Below are 21021 nucleotides of genomic sequence, written 5' to 3' on the forward strand. Positions count from 1 at the left end.
AAAATTAATATCTTTCTGTACATAAAAAAGGCCCTAGTAATCTTAAGGTAAGATTTCTTTCATTAAATATGTGCTATTTTGCATACATCTTGAGCACAAAACATTGAACGAAAGTCAAATTGAAAAATTGCATATCATTTTATGACAAAATGTTGCAAATCTGTTTTATTACAGATAATATAATGATACACAGGCAAATTATATATGAGACAATTCCTTAGTAAGAACCTTCAGAATACAAGTATGGTTAAAACTACTACATTTTGTGTTTGTAGTACACTGGTAAATGTTTCACATTGGTTAAACTTACAAACTCAAGTCAACTCAAGAGATTCTTTGTTTCAACTTAAGATGCTGAGTTTCGCAATATATTTAACAAAAATTCTTAAGTTGAGACAAAAAAAATTGACTTATCTATCTAATTTGAGTTGACACATTTTCAAGGCAGATGGTGAACTTAAGTTTGTAAGTTTAACCAATGTGAAATATTTTACAGTGGATTGATTCATAATGGATACAGTGTGACAAAAGTAACAATTAAAATTGTATTTTGGATGTTTTGTTAAAAGACATGCTCTATAGGTGAATTAAATAAACTAAATTGGCCGTAGTATATGAGTATGTGTGTGAAAACATATGCTAGAAAAATTGGAGGTTCATTCCACTGTGGCAACCTGTGAAATAGAGACTAAGCCAAAGGAAAATGAATGAATGTTTTGTTAACATTATTACTGTGTCTCACTTTACACTTGTCTTCTTTTTCGACAGTGTCTTGTTTCTTCAGTCTGAAGACAAAGTATCATTTTGTTTAAAGACATGATGTGGGCACTTGGGCGTCACAGAGAGATTTGTGGTGTGTGTTAACTGAGAAAATGGAAATAGCTCTGCTCATGAATTTTAATTACCTTATGCAGAAATAAATCAACAGTCTTTTGATAAATACGTGAGAAATTGATCTAGAGATCAATATTTGTTCATTAAGTCAAAACCAGAATGTAATCAATCACATGTTAGCATTTTTCAGATTTTGTCGAGTTGTTTTTTTTTTTTCTAATATTTTCTCTTTGAATAAATATGTGAAGAGATGTGATTGGAACTTTTTGTTTTATTTAATTAAAGCTGTAGTTGTACGGCAGTGCATGTAAAATTAATGCCGGCACATTTGTTGTCAGTGGAATGGATAGCGAGGCAGAGAAAATCGGTGTGAACGTTGCCGCCGGTGCTTTCTGTGACTGATAACTACCACAAAATGGGTTTGTGCATTATGTGCTAAAGGCTAGCTGACTTACAGCATGTATTAATGGGGTTCCTGAATACATTATAGCTGACATATGAAGCATTAAAGTGTTAGTTCAGCCTAAAATGAAAATTCCGCCATCATTTACTCACACTCATGTCGTGACAAACCCATAACACTTCTGTTCATCTGCAGAACACAAATGAAGAAATTTTTAATCAAAACTGAGAGATCTCTGCCTCTCCACTGAAAGTATCAAATCAAAATTCAACTTTAAAGTGTACATAAACCGACAAAAAATGTTATTAAAATGAATCAAGCAGTTTTACGTCTTCTGTAGAGCCACATTGCTGTTTGATAAAAAAAATAATAATAAATTGTGTGGTTCATCCTTTACTAAAATTTATACAGTTGAAGTCAGAATTATTAGCCACCCTCTGATTTTTTTTTCTTTTCTTTTTTAAATATTTCCCAAATAATGCTAACAGAGCAAGGAATTTTTCACAGTTTGTCTGATAATATTTTTTTCTTCTGGAGGAAGTCTTATTTGTTTTATTTCGGCTGGAATAAAAGCAGTTTTGTAATTTTTCAAACACCATTTTAAGGTCAAAATTATTAGCCCCTTTAAGCAATTTTTTACAGAACAAATGTTTTACAGGTCTACAGAAGAAACCATCATTATACAATAACTTGCCTAATTACTCTAACCTGCCTAGTTAACCTAATTAACCTAGTTAAGCCTTTAAATTTCACTTTAAACTGTATAGAAGTGTCTTGAAAAATATCTAGTCAAATAACAGTTAAAATCAGAATTATTAACCCCCCTATGCATATATATATATATACATAAATTCATCTTGATTTTCACAAGAAGCATAGTAATTTATTGTAAATAGTGTTTTTGAACCATACTAAATGTATTACACTGTATATTACAAAACTTTGGTAATGAATGCTAAGCTTACAGTTGTATTAACTACTATAATAACTACTGTAGAAAACTTTAGTCTTTATTAAGTTAACTGTGGTTGCAATATAGTTGTAAAAAAATGGTTTAATATACAATAGTTATTGTATAATCACAGCAACAAATGACTGAATTACTGTATTATAGTTTAAAATACACTTTAGTTTTTTACAATAAATGACAATAAAAAAACAATAAATGTTTTTAAACTAACTGTTTGAATGGGTGTGGTAGATTGTGTATACAGAAGTAAATAGCTACTGTCATAATTGGATAATGCTTTTGTATAATTTGGTCTCCTGGTCTACATCCTTCTAACATTAGCTGGACTCCTGTGATTTATTTAGTTTTAAAATGCTCAAACATATATCAAACAGCCTGTAATAACCAGTAGTGAAAAGTAACAAATCAAAAGTACTGAGTTAACTGAGTAGCTTTTCCTTAGGAATTGTTGATTAAGTAGTTTAAAAATTGTGTGCTTTTACTTGAGTAGATTCTTAGTTCTGTATTCTTAGCCTGCTTTTATTGCAGGCACTACTTTAAGTTTTTTTTTTTTTTTTGTCTACGCTGATTGGCAAATTAGAATAATCGGTCCCATGTTTCCCATCTAATCAAATGGCAAATAAAAAAAATAGCATTAGACAGACTGACCTCAAGACTCGAAAATATTTACATGCAACACCTTAGAGACTGTTCCCAGCAAGCATTTTTATTTTATTTTAAATTTTTTAAAGATGTTTAATAGATGTCTAATAAACATCTAATCATCTTGACTTAAACAAGGCTAAATTTGGGCTGTCAGTGAAAATCGGTCCCACTTTATATTAAGTGTCCCTAACTACTATGTACTTACATCAAAAAAATAAATACAATGTACTTACTGTGTTTATAATGTATTTGAGAACACTTGTGGTGCTTTTGAGTTAGAATAGAGGTTGGGTTATGTACAGGTTTGGTGGCATGGGTAGGTTTAAGGGTGGGTTAAGCTGTAAGGGATGGTCAACAGTGTATTTACAAATGTAATTACAAAAGTTAATTACAGATGTAATTACATACATGTATTTAATCAAGCATAAGTACACAGTAAATACATGTATTTACACAATAAGTACATTGTAACAAACTATTATATCCTATGTAAGTACATATTAGTTAAGGCCACTTAATATAAAGTGGGACCTGAAAATCTAATAGACATCTTAGAACAGGCTAAAACTAGTTTCGGCATCAAATAAACAAAAATAAATGACTGAACATACAGTCTGTCTAATCTGTCTATTTGATGACTAATATAGTTTTGGCCATTCTTAGATGTTTGTTAGATTTTCACCAACAGCCCAAATTTAGCCTTGTTTTAGCCAAGCTGTTTACATTTAGATGTCTATTAGACGTCTATTAAACACAAAATTGCTGGATTTAGACTGCATATCACTGATGAGAAGATGAAGGATTTCTAATGTATGATGACTAAAATCACCAAATTGCCCTAAACAAGAACTAAATGCACTACAGAATGTTACGTTTTCAAATACACGCACAGTTTGTATGTATTCTGACAGTGCTGAATGAGGTTGATTTGTGCCATTGACTCATTAACTGCCAGCATTAACTAACTTTTATGTTCAAAGTACTTAACTTTAGCCTTAGGTTTAACAGATTTCGCTCTGCATGTAATGCATTATCAGGCTTTCTGTCGACTTATTATAGGTGCATATATTAATGTAATGTGTTCTCGCATTTTAAATGTATAGTCACACTTAGAATCACACTTAGAAACACCCTGAAAGGAAAAGTTACTCTCCACCACCAGCCTGAACCGTTAATTCAAGGCAGGATGGATCTATGCTTTTTATGTTGTTGAAGCTAAATTATGACTCTACCATACATATGTCACAGCAGAAATGGAGACTCATCAGACCAGGCAATGTTTTTACAATCTTCTATTGTTCAATTTTAGTGAGCCTGTGCAAATTGTAGTCTTTTGCTGCTGTAGACCATCCGCTTCAAGGTTGGTTGTGTTGTAGGTTCAGAGATGCTCTTCTGCATATGTCGATTGTAAGTGGTTATTTGAGTTACTGTTGCCTTTTTATCAACTGGAACCAGTCTGGCTGTTCTCCTCTGACCTCTGGCATCAACAAGACATTTGTGCCGCTCACTGGATAATATCTCATTTTTGGACCATTCTCTGTAAAACCTAGAAATGGTTGTGTGTGAAAATCCTAGTAGATCAGCACTTTCTGAAATACTCAGACCAGCTCGTCTTGCACCAACAACCATACCACTTTCAAAGTCACCTATATCACATTTCTTCCCCATTTTAATGCTCAGTTTGAACTGCATGAGATTATCTTGATCTTGTCTACATGCCTAAATACATTGAGTTGCTGCCATGTGATTGGCCGATAAAAAATTTGCATTAACGAGCAGTTGGACAAGTGTAAAGCGCACTTGACTTTTTGTCATTATATTTTTTACAAAAAAAATTTAAGGCAGCATTTTTTTACAGTTTAATAATTTCACAGCGTAATACTCACTGATCACCACTTCAGAGTACTATTTATTTTCTTAACTGAAGGTGGAGTTTAGCCACATTATTACATAATAAATGGGCACATTCCTCAACGGGTCATTTTACATTTACATTTACATTTAGTCATTTAGCAGACGCTTTTATCCAAAGCGACTTACAAATGAGGACAAGGAAGCAATTTACACCACTAAGAGCAACAATGAATAAGTACTAAAGGCAAGTTTCAGGTCTGTAAAGTCTAAGAAGGGAAGTGTTAGTAATTTTTTTTTTTTTTTTTTTTTTTTTTTTTTTTTTTTTGTACAGTTAGTGTGATATTCAAATAGGAAATTGCAGATTAGGAAGTGAAGTGGAGACTAAATAGTTGAGTTTTTAGTCGTTTCTTGAAAATAGCGAGCGACTCTGCTGTTCTGATGCAGTTAGGGAGTTCATTCCACCAACTGGGCAGATTGAGCGTGAGCGTTCGCGAAAGTGATTTTTTTCCTCTTTGGGATGGAACCACGAGGCGACGTTCATTCACAGAACGCAAGTTTCTGGAGGGCACATAGATCTGCAGAAGTGAGTGCAGATAAGAAGGTGCTAGGCCAGAAGTCACTTTGTAGGCAAACATCAGAGTTTTGAATTTGATGCGAGCAGCAACTGGCAGCCAGTGCAAACGGATGAGCAGCGGAGTGACATGTGCTCGTTTAGGTTCATTGAAGACAACTCGTGCTGCTGCATTCTGGAGCAGTTGAAGAGGCTTGATAGAGTTAGCTGGAAGCCCAGCTAGTAGAGAGTTGCAGTAATCCAGTTTGGAGAGAACAAGAGCTTGAACAAGGAGTTGAGCTGCATGTTCAGATAAGAAGGGTCGGATCTTTCTGATGTTATAGAGTGCAAATCTGCACGATCGAGCAGTTCTAGAAATGTGGTCAGAGAAGTTTAGTTGGTCATCAATCGTTACTCCAAGGCTTTTCACCATTTTGGATGCAGTAATGGTTGCCCCATCCATCTGGATTGAAAAGTTATGGTGTAGAGTTGAGTTGGCAGAAACTACAAGCATTTCCGTTTTTGCGAGGTTCAGCTGAAGATGATGATCTTTCATCCAGTGTGAAATATCCAACAGGCAGGCTGAGATACGAGCTGGAACCGAGGGATCATCAGGATGAAAAGAGAGGTATAGCTGGGTATCATCAGCATAGCAGTGGTAGGAGAATCCATGTCTCTGGATGACTGGTCCTAGAGATGATGTGTAGATGGAGAAGAGAAGTGGCCCAAGAACAGAGCCTTGAGGTACCCCAGTGTTTAGATGCTGTAGGTTGGACACCTCTCCCCTCCAAGACACCCTGAATGACCTGTCAGAGAGGTAAGATCTGAACCATTGTATAACAGTGCCCGCAACGCCCAGTGACTCAAGCGTAGATAGCAGGATCTGGTGGTTGACAGTGTCAAAAGCAGCTGACAAGTCCAGCAAAATGAGGACTGATGATTTAGAGTCTGCTTTAGCCAGTCTGAGATCCTCCACGACCGAGAGCAGGGCAGTCTCAGTTGAGTGGCCTTTCTTAAAGCCGGATTGCTTGTTGTCCATGAGATTGTTTTTAGTAAGAAAGTCCAGGACTTGATTGAACACTACTTTCTCCAGAATCTTGGCCATGAATGGAAGCAGGGATACTGGTCTGTAGTTTTCAAGTAGCGTATGGTCCAGGTTGGGTTTCTTTAGCAGTGGGGTTACCCTAGCCTGCTTAAATGTAGTGGGGAATAAACCAGAGTCAAGAGATGTGTTAATTATGTGAGTCAGTGTTGGTATGACTGCAGGAGAGATGGCTTGCAAGAGATGAGAGGGAATGGGATCGAGTGGACAGGTGGTTGCATGGCTAGATAGCACAAGTTTGGACACCTCAGACTCAGAGAGCTGAGAAAACGAGGTGAGTGTGTGTGGTGTTGGTGTTGTATCTTGCGTGTTTGTTGTAGGTGCAGCAAATTGAGCACTGATTTTTGCAGTTTTGGTGCAGAAGAATGTAGCAAAGTCATCAGTAGTAAGTGTGGAGGATGCGGGTGGAGGAGGAGGATAGAGGAGGGAGGAAAATGTTTTAAAAAGTAGGCGAGGATTAGTGGCATTGTTGATTTTCAGACGGTAATACGTCTGCTTTGCAGAAGTAACCTCAGCTGAGAAAGAGGACAGAAGAGTTTGGTATGTTAAGAGATGTGCAGGATTTTTAGTTTTCCGCCAAATTCTCTCTGCAGCCCGAAGTTTTGAGCGATGCTCACGGAGAGCATCTGAGAGCCAGGGTGCAGGAGGACTGGCACGGGCTGGCCTGGATGCAAGAGGACATAATCGGTCTAGACATGATGCTAGTGTGGAGCAGAGTGTATTAGTGGCACTGTTCGAATCAAGTGCAGTGAGTTTGCGAGATGGAGGAAGAGAGTCTGAAACAATGGTGGATAGTCTGTTGGGTGAGAGAGATCGTAGGTTTCTGCGAAAGGTAACCAGTGTTGGAGTGTGTGGCGGCTCAGGAGTAATGTGGATGTTGAGAGACAGAAGGAAATGATCAGATATTTGTAGTGGAGTTACTATTGTTTGATCAGTGAAGCAGTGTCGTGTGTAAATAAGGTCTAGCTGATTACCTGATTTGTGGGTAGCAGAGGTAGGTGCTCTTTTTAGGTCAAAAGAGGCAAGCAAAGTCTGAAAGTCTGCAGCTTGCGGTTTGTCAACGTAAATGTTGAAGTCACCTAGCACCAATAAGGGAGTGGCAAAATTAGAAAAAGATGAGAGAAGAACATCCAGTTCATCTAGGAAGTGACCTAATTTACCTGGTGGGCGGTAGATGACAACCACATTTATGTAGAAGGGGTGGATAATGGTGACTGCATGGAATTCAAAGGAGCTGATTGTTGGCAGGGACGGTATCAGAGTAAATTTCCATTCTTTGGAAATTAGTAGTCCAGTCCCACCCCCTCTCCCTGTCTGACGAGGAGTGTGGGAAAAAGAGAAATTAGCAGAAAGAGTAGCATGTGTAGCAGTGTCCTCCGGCCTCAACCAGGTCTCAGTTAGAGCCATGAGATTATAGTCAGAATATGTAGCTATGGAGGTAATAAAATCAGCCTTGTTAACAGCTGATTGACAGTTCCAGAGGCCCACGGAGAGAGAGAGTTGTGAAATAGTAGATACATATATTGAACGAAGGTTGTGAGGATTACGCCTGCAGCGTACCTCCCGTGTTTTGCGAGTGTTAGTAACAACAGGAATTAGAAAACACATAATAAAAGTGCACTGACAACAAAAAATAAGTGTAAAGTAAAACAATACAGTAAAGTACTCAAGTGCTTTGTCGGTGTCTTTGCTCGGTGGAGTCGCGCAGGTAGAGTCGATGGTCTTTACCCTCGTCGGTCTTCACACGAGGCGGTCTTCACACGAGGCTGCCGCGACCGCTGCCGCGGTGAACTAGTTGTTTATATAACCCCAAAGCACTAGCTGATTGAATTCAGCTGGACACGCCTCGAGAGTCAAAACAAGGGCCGAAACTGAGGCGGACGACGCGAAACCGCGTTTGCGTTCGCTACACAAGCTCTTATAGTAACCAAGGAAACAGTGGCTAAACAACTTCTAGTATTATACACAACTGAAAGCAAGTTTAAATGTCCTACAACTTTACACAAACAGCTGGAAACAAGTCCTCAAACCATACACAACAACTGAAACAAATCTTAAATTTTGTCAGATTGACTTTAAATAAAGCTGTTTTGGACTAACAAAACAGTTTTAAGTTTTAAAACTTGCAGGATGTTTTAATTGTGCAATGACCTCTTAAATGCAAAAAGATTAAGCACATTTTGATATCACAGTTCATGACCTCTTTAAATATAGAACACTTAGGAAATCAAGCGTGTACATATAAGCAAAGCAACACAATCTCTCCCCCTCTCTCTGAATGGGTTGTTTCCTTACCCCTGCTAAAATCCTATGCTGGGCCTAGTCTCATTATCCCAGCAGCAGGAACATGAGATTTCTCTTTTTTCCCCCTCAAGTCAAACATGAATTATTTAGCTTTGTGTTGATCACGTTGAGTCTCTGCCCTGAGCTTCCCTCCCCTGTTCCCCTACTGTATTTCTCTCTCTCTCTATCCGTGAGCTGTGCGTGTGTTGTATCAGCAATACAAAATGCATGTTTTGCTCACAGAATTGCCCATATCACAGATATCTAATCCTGCTCTGACTGACTGTGTCATCCGTGTTTAGCTTTTCTTCTCAATGGCACTGTAACTGCACTCCGTAATTATTTCTGTACGGCGCAGGGCGAATCTTCGCTAGCACACGCACGTAAATAATTCACCATGCCAATGTTTTGTCGAAGCCAAGTCCCACATTACCAGTGTACACATTTAGTGAGTCATAATAGAGAGAAACTGTATTTGCCCCAATTTTGGAAAGAGCTATTTTTTTCTATATCTGATTTCTAAATTGAATTTTTCACGCAACCGAGGATCGGCAAGCAGTTCGCCACACCTTTATCAATTATTCACATGCAGCTCTTTGGAAGCTTTCATAAGCAGCTGTTATTGTGACTTGTCAGTTATCTAACTCATTTGTTTTGCTTATAAAAGGCCAGTTTTGCATTGCTGTGAGTGAGCATGATGAACAAACGATGATCATTAAAGAGAAACAGGGTTATGATGAGTGCGTCTGTGTTTTAAGAACGGGACACAGTGGCCTTACTATTGTCTAATTAATAAGTGAGGTCAACTAGCATGCTAACGCTGCATTCTGTCCAACTGTTAGAAATGTTTCTCTAAGATACAAATCTTTTGATTATTTTTTAACAAGGGCGCATCACATTGATCAGAGTAAGAGGTTTTTATAATGTTACAAAAGATTTTGGTTTCAAAAAATTTGCTCATTTTTTTTTTACTTTGTAATTATCAAAGTATCTTGGAAAAATGTGTCACGGTTTTCACCAAAATAATTGCAAGAAGCCCAACTGTTTTCAACATTGTTAATAATGAGAAGTATTACTTGAGCTACAAATCAGTATGCTTAATGATTTCTGAAGGATGTGACACTGAGGACTAGGGTTTAATCAAATTAAATGATGCATTAAATTACACAAACATGTTTTTTTTTTAAAGTAGTTTCTGAATTTAAAATTTTTCTTTAGATAAACTTGTACTAAAATAAATACAAAGCTTCTAAAAAAATTCTATTGTCGTTTCAATTTTACTTAAATATGAATAACAATGAAATATAATTTCACCCATATGTGACCATGGACCATGAAACCTTTGTCATGAGGGTACATTTTTGGAAATTGAGATTTATACATCATCTGAAATTTGAATAAATAAGGTTTCATTTGATGTATGGACATATTTGGACAATATTTGGGTTAGATAAAACTATTTGAAAATCTGGACTCTAAGGGTTTAAAAAAATATTAATATTAAGGTAAGTTGCCTTTAAATTTGTGCAAATTAGGTCCTTAATGATGCTTATTACTAATCACAATTAGTAGTCAAGTAGTAGTCAAGTTTTTTTTATTTTTACGGTAGAAAATCTACAAGTTGTCTTTACCTAGGATCAATCTCAATTCTATTTTTGTACACCTTCCCCCTTTCCTCGGCCTTGAAGTAGAGTGTGAAGGGGAAGGGCTTTAAAATTTACCCCTAACAAAATGGGACACCACTACAGCACCTGCACATGTCATTGATTACACAAATGTCATCGATCTCTTGCTTCATATGAGATCGACAATCTTGACTGCTGTAATTTTTCTAGTTGCGTTATTTGTGGGTATTTATCTTCAGTGAGATCACTGAAGGCATATATCATGTTATCATAAGGATATAATGTGGCAATAAGCTCGTAACTGTACTGGGTACTTACACCATGGCAGTATTCATCTATGTAAACACAAGAAAACAACATTACATTATAGCAGACACTGTAAAAAGCTCATTCCCAGCCACTAGACTTTTCTGACAGGGTACCCAAGTGTCACGTGTGACAGAATGTTGTGGGACTGCTGTACAATAGTTATTATTAGGGACTATAAATAGCAGAATTTAGCGGTTTTATTTTAGCGGATTTTTTAAAAGCATGACGGAAAAACACCTACATGGTTATGAATGTATTAAAACATGTGCTTGTTTGTTGTAAAATTCGTAATAATTACAAAAATACTAATTTGTGGATCTCCTTCTACTTCTGGGTGCCGCTACACTGCCGTTGTGGCTGGTGTATTCTGGGAAAATTTCTTACCCAAATTCAGAAACAAAACTGAATTTCTAAAGGATATAATTACAGAATTGTTTCCCTGGTGAAGAGATGCCAATTTAACATTGTATTAACCAATTTAACAATGTAGTACAATTCAAGGTTTTATGTTTTAAAAGGCATAACTGTATCCAACATAATTTAGTTTCATCAAAGCTGACTATGACACACAAGTTCTAATCTATTGTTTGCGTTTTTGCTCCTCTCAGCCGTTCCCTTCCCCCTGAGCCACCGCCTCACCATGAAGGAGGTGTTTGACTGTGAGGGGAAGCCGAGAGTGGATCTCCTGAAAGCCCACCTCACTAAAGAGGGCAGAGTGGAGGAGACCGTGGCCCTGCGAATCATCAATGAAGGGGCTTCTATCCTACGCCAGGAGAAGACCATGCTGGACATAGAGGCACCTGTCACAGGTAAAACGTTTTGTATTCCTTAATTACCTTCACTATGTTAAAGGGATAGTACATTTAAAAAAGAAAATACACTATAAAGTTGAAGGCAAAATTATTACCGCTGCTGTGAATTTTTTTCTTTTTCAAATATTTCCCAATTGATGTTTAACAAAGTTTAATAATTCTTACGTCAACTGTATATTTACCCTTCTTCAATAAAACTGGAACCATATTTGTGCAGGCCATGTATACATTGCACCTAAATTTGGTTGTCAGTTCAACCTTCAGAGGCTTGGAGCATCTTAGTTGCCAGATCTGGTTGGAAAATAACAGCAAGTACAAGGCTATATTAAATCGAAATCCAAACACTTATTGTGAAAATAAGCCAAATTACCAAAATATCAAACCCAAGATTGCCTTCTATGGACTTGATTGCTTAAATCTGAAGACTAATTATAAGCGTTGATTTAGTGAATATGGCAACCTTTATGAATATGGTTTTATAGCAGAAGCGTAGTGCGTTTTTCTTTTTATATATTGATTACCATTTATATAACCACAGCTGTAATTCCATGGTTACCGTGATATTGTTATTAGATGAACGCAATAACCTTATGTTGCAACACAAACAGCAGTTTTATTTATCACAAAGGTTGTATTTTGTGATGCATTTCTGTTCATCTTTATTTTTCACTTGTACAGTATGCTTTTCCTCTATTTATTAGAGTGAACTGTGATGCTAATAGAGTTTCATGAATGCAGTTTCTTTAAATTTCAGGTTTATTTTGTTCACCAAACCCTATCATATACTGTAGCACAAGACACTGCATAAATGATACATGGTACTGTACTATACACATCACATGGAGTCATTTTATGGGAATATATTTCTGTCGTTTTAAGGTTTTTTTTTTGCAATTAAATGGCTAATTTGTCTGTTTTTGCAATTAAATGGCTCCTAAGCAATGTTTATGCCAAATAAACCCATCTGAGTGATTCCATCCATAAAGACAGTCCTTGTACTGTTGCTTAATAAATCAGCCATTTTTAATGAATTTTTGAATAAATGATTCAGTGAACCACTCATATGACATAGACTTGTGGTCACCTTCTGCCAGTGGTTTTATTGACATGCCTTTTTTAATCCATGACAGGCCTAAACCAGCCAAGATACCACAAAATTTACACATTATTATTTATAATTGACTATTTCTTTTTTACATTTGTTAGCATTCATTACCTTACTGTAATAAATTTGTTGCTGCCTTAATTTTTTAAAGTTCAATCAAATAAATTTGACATTACTTCAAATGTAACTGCAGTTTAACCTAAACAAAAAAGATGAAGTTTCAATTGCATGAAGTTAGTATTCAATGATGACAAAAGTACACACATCATTTACTCAAGTAGAAGTACAGATACTTATGTTTAAAACGACCCGGGTGAAGGTTGAAGTACTAACCACACTTTTGTAGTCAAAAACAGAAGTATAGAAGTACAAGCTCAAAAATGTACTTAAGTAGAAAGTATCCAATACTACGTACTGTTTTAGTTTCACACTGTCAGGTAAACCTCACATCATATAAATACATTTATGCAAAATAATTTACATTTCTGATTTTGATTCAAAAGTTGTTGCTAATTTTCAGCAGGAAAGTAGCCAAGCAACATCACACTGTTTAGAAATCTGTGTATCATTATCTTGACACAAACTCACAGCGTTCGGCATGTAGTTTTGCTGCTTTCAGATCAAGAACAACAACTTCCGTTATTTTTCAAAAAAAAAATTAAAAAAAAAATGTAGGCCTATATCTTTACAAATAATAAATGCCTTCAATTAACACTTAATTTTGTCCAAAACATTTGCTTTTCTTTTGCTAATATAATATAATATAATATAATATAATATAATATAATATAATATAATATAATATAATATAATATAATATAATATAATATAATATAACAAAATATAATATAATATAATATAATATAATATAATATAATATAATATAATATAATATAATATAATATAATATAATATAATAAAATATAATATAATATAATATAATATAATATAATATAATATAACAAACTATAACATAACAAAATATAATATTATATTATATAATATAATATAGTATAACAAAATTTAATATAATAGTATAATATAATATGATATAATATAATATAATATAATATAATATAACAAAATATAATATAATATAACAAAATATAATATAATATAATATAATATAATATAATATAATATAATATAATATAATATAATATAATATAATATAATATAATATAATATAACAAAATATAGTATAATATAATATAATATAATATAATATAATATAATATAATATAATATAATATAATATAATATAATATAATATAATATAATATAAATCTACTTATTTGTAGATATTTGTACTTCGTTACTTCTCATTTCTGTTAGTATTATTTGAACAGTTAAGTTGAAAACTGATTCAAATTTTAAGCTAAAGTTAGACAAAAAAAATGTATGTTGTCATTTTTTAAAAGTATGATTTTGTGGTGAACAAAAAGACAGAAGGCTATACAGCATTATAACAATTCAAGGTAGAATATTCGCTTGAACTATTTCTTTAAAGCCTTTAATGGCAGCAGACTTACCTTTTCTACAATATGAAGAAATATATACAAAGTGCAAAAGACGACAGTTTCATTTGAAGTGCATTTGAGTGCCTGTGTGTGCGCTGTGGTTATATTTTCAGACACAAGTCGATAAAGAGCGTCTGTGCATTAGCATCTGTGTGTACATAATGGCGTTTGTTATCTGACGCCGTCTGCATGTGTTAACTGTACATCCGTGACAACCTGCTTTGATACCATCAGCAAACAGGACTAAAAAGCAGCAAGAGTTGAAAAGAGAATTCACAATCCTGACCTCAAATGCAAAAATAAACTCCAAAGCACCCGGCTACAAGCTCAAAGCCTGAACAAGACTGATGGAAAACAAAAGCTGGCAGAGCGAACAAAAGCGCTCGAGGTGTTTCCGTATGAAGTTTACCTGTGAAGGTAGCTGTCACTTCTGTGTGTTTCTCATGTATATTAATTCCCTCCTTACCTGTCAGTGCTTTAACTATGAGATGAGAATAGATGAAAAATAGTTGTAAATTAAATCCACGAACTAACGTCTGAGGATTTATAATGAAGATCTGATTTTTTACCCCTTGTATAATTCAGTGTTTCTCAACACCATTCCTGAAGGACCCCCAGCTCTGCTCATTTTCCATGCCTTTTAAATCAAACACACCTGATTCAGATCATCAGCTCATTAGCAGAGCCTGAAAGACCTGTTATGGTTGTGACAAAGAAGAGGTCTAATACAGGCAATGTTGGTGGTCCTTTATCAACATGGTTGTGAAACACTGCTATATTTGACCCCCAATGTATCTACCAACCCAAAATAGCACTAAAAAAGACAACCCAGTAACTTTTATTTTGGTAAGCCATTCTCTGCAAGGATGTGGACTGCCAGAGGTTTGCATTGCATGTGCTAGAAAAAGCATTACACATTTTGGGCCCTATCATACACCTGGCACAATAAGGCGCAAGACGTGTTTCTATGACATGTTGCTATTTTCAGACCATAATTTTCCCATTTTCCGCCACATTGTTTAAATAGCAAATTCATATGCGCCATTTTGTGGACTCATGGGTGTTTCAGTACACATAAGAGGTGTGTTAAGGCGCATTGTTGGTGCATTGCTATTTTGAGGAACTAAAATAGACCACAAAATAGACCAGCTGAGAGGAGGTCTTAACTCCAGCGCAGAGCCCATCAGTTGTGGGCCTCCCTTAAACATTTCATAATACACGTGCAAAATGTACAGCAATACACAAATATATTTACAAATAAAAAAGAATTAAAGAAATAAAAAATTACAAAAAATATTTTTTTCCAGCCTACATAAATATAAAAATCATGCCTTCTTTATCTCGGGGGGCTTTTTCAGTTTATTCATGATAATTTCCTTTTGTATAATGTTGTATCATTATTTGTATAATTATTATTATTATTATTATTTATTATATACGTATTATATTTGGGTTTTTTTTAAAACAAGCTTAGATTGGCCCACCTGTCACCTGAGGAGGCTCATTCTCGAACTGTAGATGCTCTCTTTGACTGTTTTCTTGCTAGAGAAGCGCTCAGTTTTTTCCACTTACAAAGTCCACCATGTAAATAGCAAATGTGCTATGGTGCGACGCAACTGACTCTTAAGGGGAATGGGTGATGAGACTCTGATTGAGTCAAAACACATCTATAACTCATTAAAAGAATAAGCTCAACCCTGTTAGATCATGCGCCGCCGCGCAGAGCGGATTTTTCCGTCCTTAAAATAGCAAAAGTGGATTCAGACACGTCTTTAATGCTTTTGCGCCCTGTGCTTTGCACTTTGGGCCTAGATCAGGGGTGGGCAAACTCGGTCCTGGAGGGCCGGTGTCCTGCATAGTTTAGCTCCAACTCTAATCAAACACACCTGATTATGCTAATCAGTGTCTTTAAGATCACTAGAACTCCATAAGCAGGTGTGTTTAATTAGAGTTGGAGCTAAACTGTGCAGGACACCGGCCCTCCAGGACCGAGTTTGCCCACCCCTGGCCTAGATCATTATAATGGAGCCCTTCGTGTTGTTGGAGGAAAACCTTATATAAAGGTCTATTCACACCAAGCAAGATAACGATAAATATATCAGTAAATATATTTGTGTCCACACTGACAAACAAAATAATTATTTTTATACTTTGTCCACAAGAACACAAGTATTTTCAAAACTTCTAATTTTTCTACAGTTTGCTGTTTACCTACATGAAAATGGAATATCTAGGGATGGAAACCAAAACTTTCTGAAAACTAGGGAAAAGATTTTCTGAAGGTTTTCAGAAACTGTGGTCATGTGGACACTAACTGTAGTTTTCGCTGCATAACATCAGCATGCATGCTGTTTTGTCCCCGCAACCGGATTGGGTTTTTACGTCAATGCCGAAAACACGGATGGGGCAAATGTCAAATGACAAGCTCATCTCGTATTCCAAGTCATTCGCACCTCGGTACAGTAATCCACCTCTGTTCTTATGTTTACATTGATTTATATGAGGTTTACACTCAAAAAATACTTAATTCTCCATTTAGAGTCAACCCAGCATAAAAGTGTCATTATCGCCACCTGTTTGGTGGGCGTGCCCTTAACATGCATCACAGTGCATTTTTCATGTGGACACTTTTTAAAAAAAATTAAAGCAGGGAAAACTGTTTATAAGAAATACTAGTGTACATGTGGACATGGCTTTAGATTAAGCTTTCCACTAGGCATTATCCCCTGTGACCAGCAGATGTCTTCAGTTTGCTATTAGCACATCTGACCAGTGAATCCAGCTCGTGCTATCAATCAAAGCAAACAGTGAATTTAATGATTCTAATAATGATAACAAACCTAACACAAATTACTTTCCTCATTATTTTCTAAAGAGGCAACAAGAAGACACAACTAGCACAAGACACACCTTTGGTTTTAGGTACCTTAAATTAAGGTAACTTTTTGTTCTCAATTTGTTCAAACTGAATTTGCAAGCATGACTTGCAAGCATAAATGCAAGCATAAATTCCATTTATTCATTTATTTTTCTCAGCTTAAACCCTTATTTATCAGGGGTTGCCACAGCGGAATGAACCACTAATTATTCCAGCATATGATTTATATAGCAGATGCCCTTCCAACCGAAACCATACTGGGAAACACCCATACACTCTCACATTCACACAAACACTCAAACACATACAGCCTATCTCTTTGGACTGTGGGGGAAACCGAAACACCTACAGGAAACCCACCTGAATGTGGGGAGAACATGCAAACTCTACACAGAAACGCCAACTGGCCCAGCTCAATCCAGCAACCTTCTTGATGTAAGGCGACACTGAGCCACCGTGCCACCCATATAAATTCCATGTATTTTTTTTTTTATATCAAAGAGATCCAGATAGTCCTTCTCTTTATTAAAAAAAATGGGCCTAACATCAAGAAGAGCTTCTCTACAGTGTTGTCTGGAGTTTACATTTTGTAAGGTTCTTTTATTGTTACATTTCAATGGATCCTGACTGCCTGTCAGTGTTTTATTATTTATTAGCTGGGGAAAAATCCTTCTGAAAGTAATTCCAATGATATTTCTTTTCTACATCGAACTGAACTCGGCTGTTTTTTTACATTTAGAACAAATTTTAGAACAATGTCTTTATCCCTATCTTTATACTTTACTTATTTTTATACTTATGCTTGCTGGGCCTTAAGAGTCTCCATAGACATCTGAGCTACTGAGAACATTGTGATTAAATTCCAACAAACCATTCAGAAACATCCTGGATCAGTCTAGAAGTTGTAACTTCTTGTTCTCCATCTTCAGCTAGGTTTTCATCCTCCAGTGTTTATGGCCGTTTTAAAGTTGTTCATGAAAAACAACTGACGAAAATGACAAATTTCACAAAAATATCTTTTAATTGACTAAAAAGTTTTTATAATACCTTGAGGTGGTTTGCAAATATTGTGAGCTAGAAATGCATTTTATGAAATAAACTCTGACGTATAGCTAACATTACATCCACATGACTAACCAACTGACTCCATTATGCTTGCCTTGTTCACTGTTAGTTACTAGGCTACCAATACTACAGCCCCTCTCACAATGTGAAGTTTATTTATAAATAAACTAATTTTGAGAGTATCACATACTCAAAGAGCTAAGAATGACAAAGAGGCAACACTCAATAGAACGTTTCATTACAACAGCAGCGCCCAGCAACAGCCCACGATTCCGCCATTTTGGAGTGAAATCGATCGGCCGTCCGTTGGATCTTAATATTTTTTTTTTTAAATTGCATTAAAGCTGAGATACAACCTGACAGACGACAATACAGCACTTACTATGGCAATCATCAGCACTTTTAATAGTTTATTTTACAGACTTATAATAGGGTTAGGGTTAGGGTTTGTTCTGTTGACTATCGAAAAAATAAACAGCTAAAGAGGCTAATAGTTTTGTCCTTAAAATTGTGTTTAAAATTTTAAAAACTGCTTTTATTCTTGTCAAAATAAAACAAATAAGACTTTCTCCAGAAGAAAAAATATTATCAGACATCATCACAAATATTTAAAAATAAAAAATAAATATTCAAAGGGGGCTAGTAATTCTGACTTCAACTGTACATACCTTTTCTTTCTTTTTTGTGAACTTTAAAACATTTGCATCACATTAGAATGGAAACCTAGCAATAGTAGCAATTGAAACCTATAGCAACAACCTGACTCGCACTGAAATGCATGTAAGGTTGCATGAGTTTCTCTTGATTTGTTGTTTAGAATTAAGACTCCACCCTCTTCTGAAAGCAGAAGCTCATTTGCATTTAAAGGGACATGCAAGAAAATATGCTTTTGCTGATACTCAAAGAGGGTCAAATCTAACAAACTATAATAAATGATTTTTTGTGGTATTTTGAGCTGAAACATCACAGACACATTCTGGAGACATAAGAGATTTATTTTCCGTCTGATGGAAATGAGCATAATATTTCTCCTTTAAAGTTTGGCTTCTATTAGTGTCTGTGGATAATCAATAGAGTCGAGTACTTGATAGCGTGTCCATCTGCAGGAGTGTGTCAGCACACCAGCTGGCCGTGATTTCCGCTGTCTCATCCGCGTATGAGCCGCTTACTCCAGAAAGAAACAGGTCCTTGTGTAACCGCAGTAAAAAAAAAAAAAAATGCAGAGATAATGGACATAGCTTGATTAATTTTTCTTTGTAATGTGATTCTGCTCTCCCAAATGGTACATGTACTTTATGACAGGGAAGCGTGACGGTGATTTTAATGCTGTTTTAGAGCGTAGTGCTTTTATTACGTTTTGAATGTGTGCTAGGAGGGAGGTTGGTTTTTACACTGCATATATTTGTTTTGTTTTTTAGTGTAATTAGACAAAAACGTAAAAAAAAAAAAAAAACATTTGATAAGAAGCATAAGATATTCATGTTTATGCCCAATGGGAATAAATTGAGTTAAGCTATTATTTATATTAATTTTATTTTAGATTTATTCTTGATTTTATATATGTGTATTTGTTTGCATTAAAAACATGTACTTATATGTTTACTCGAGTAAACAAAATATATATAAAATTAATATATTACATTATCATAGTTTTACAATCATTGTTGTTGTTAGATGTATATTTATGAATGTCAACAATAATTAAAAATTGATGATAGATGATGAGAGCAACAATTCACTATTATAATTAGTCATTAGAATACAAGAAGACCAAACAGCTAAACTGTGTGCTAGGAGTGATGTTGGTATGATGTTAGTGCATATATTTGTTTTGTTTTTTAGTGTAAGTATGCAAAAAGTAAAAAAAAAAAAAAAAAACCTTTAATAAGAAGCAGAAAATCTTCATGTTTATGCCCAATTAGAATAAATTGAATTAATCTGTTTTTTTTTTTTTTAGATTTATTCTTGATTTTATATATGTGTATTTTTTTTTGCGTAAAAACAAAAAGTACTTCTATGTTTACTCGAGTAAAAGAAATATATTAATTAATGTTTAGGTTAAAAGATTATATATTGAATAACAATCATATTTTTACTTGTTTGATATATATATATATATATATATGTATTGTTTTGCAGTGCGGGTGGGCTTTTGTTGACTTCTCTTATGTGCACCGCAGGCAGTTTTTTGGCAGCCCTGGTGAATTCACCCAGCCTCAGGCTTCAGTGCATCAGAAGTCACTCCCTTCTGTGTTTTAAGGACAAAAAGCGTCAAAGTTCACCCCAGTTCAGTTGTAGTCTCACATGAAGAGTTCAATTCCACTGTGCACTTACATTTGTCTGGTACAGTGCAGCTGTTAAAATCCATCAGTTGATCAGAGCGAGAGAGAGATAAAGAGAGAGGGAGAGAGAGAGAGAAAGCTCTTCTCTGCTGCAGAACACACCTACACCTCTGAGTCATCTGCATCTAACAGCTCAATATTCTCCCTCTCGCTCTCTAAATCTCTTCCCATCATCCAGTTCTGCTTGCTCTCTGTGTGCCTGCAGTGGGTGATGTGAGAATAAGCATCTCCCCCTCCACACTCAGCAGTGCACAGTCACTGCCACACACTGAGAGAGATACTCACCATTATCACCAGTTTACTCTCAATACACTTACATGGACGACAATACTCCATTATATATAACATAATTAAGACAATAGTCCACAATGTTAAAGGAGCATTCCACTAAAAAAAAATAGATTCAAACAGTTGTGTTTTACAATTATTTAATCCATTCAGTTGATCTCTGGGTCTGGCGGGAGCACATTTTAGCTTAGCTTAGCATAAATCATTGAATCGGATTAGACCATTAGCATCTAGCTTTGATAAATTTCGTATTTAAAGCTTGACTCTTTTGTAGTTCTGTAGTTCATGTACATGTATTTCCTTTACTATAGTGACAGAAAATGAAGCTTCTATTTCTTTAGGCCAATATGACTAGGAACTAAACTCTTATTTTGGCGTAATAATCAAAGAACTTTGCTGCGGTACCATGGCTGCAGCAGGTGCAATGATATTTCGC

The 21021-nt window shown here is 35.4% G+C and overlaps 1 protein-coding gene across 4 annotated transcripts in view; it reads left to right on the forward strand.

Annotated features, from left to right (window-relative positions):
* ppp3ca (protein phosphatase 3, catalytic subunit, alpha isozyme) overlaps positions 1-21021 on the forward strand; it is a 267749-nt gene that overhangs the window by 44648 nt on the left and 202080 nt on the right. For all 4 annotated transcript variants that reach the window (XR_012396615.1, XR_012396616.1, XM_005161359.6 and 1 more), the window contains 1 exon segment: positions 11184-11384. Coding sequence is in view for 2 of the 4 variants with exons in the window: in XM_005161359.6 (XP_005161416.1) it covers positions 11184-11384 (201 nt within the window). In the remaining 2 variants the exon portion in view is untranslated.

This window comes from Danio rerio, chromosome 21, assembly GCF_049306965.1.
Source record: "Danio rerio strain Tuebingen ecotype United States chromosome 21, GRCz12tu, whole genome shotgun sequence".
Classification (NCBI taxonomy): Eukaryota; Metazoa; Chordata; class Actinopteri; order Cypriniformes; family Danionidae; genus Danio; species Danio rerio.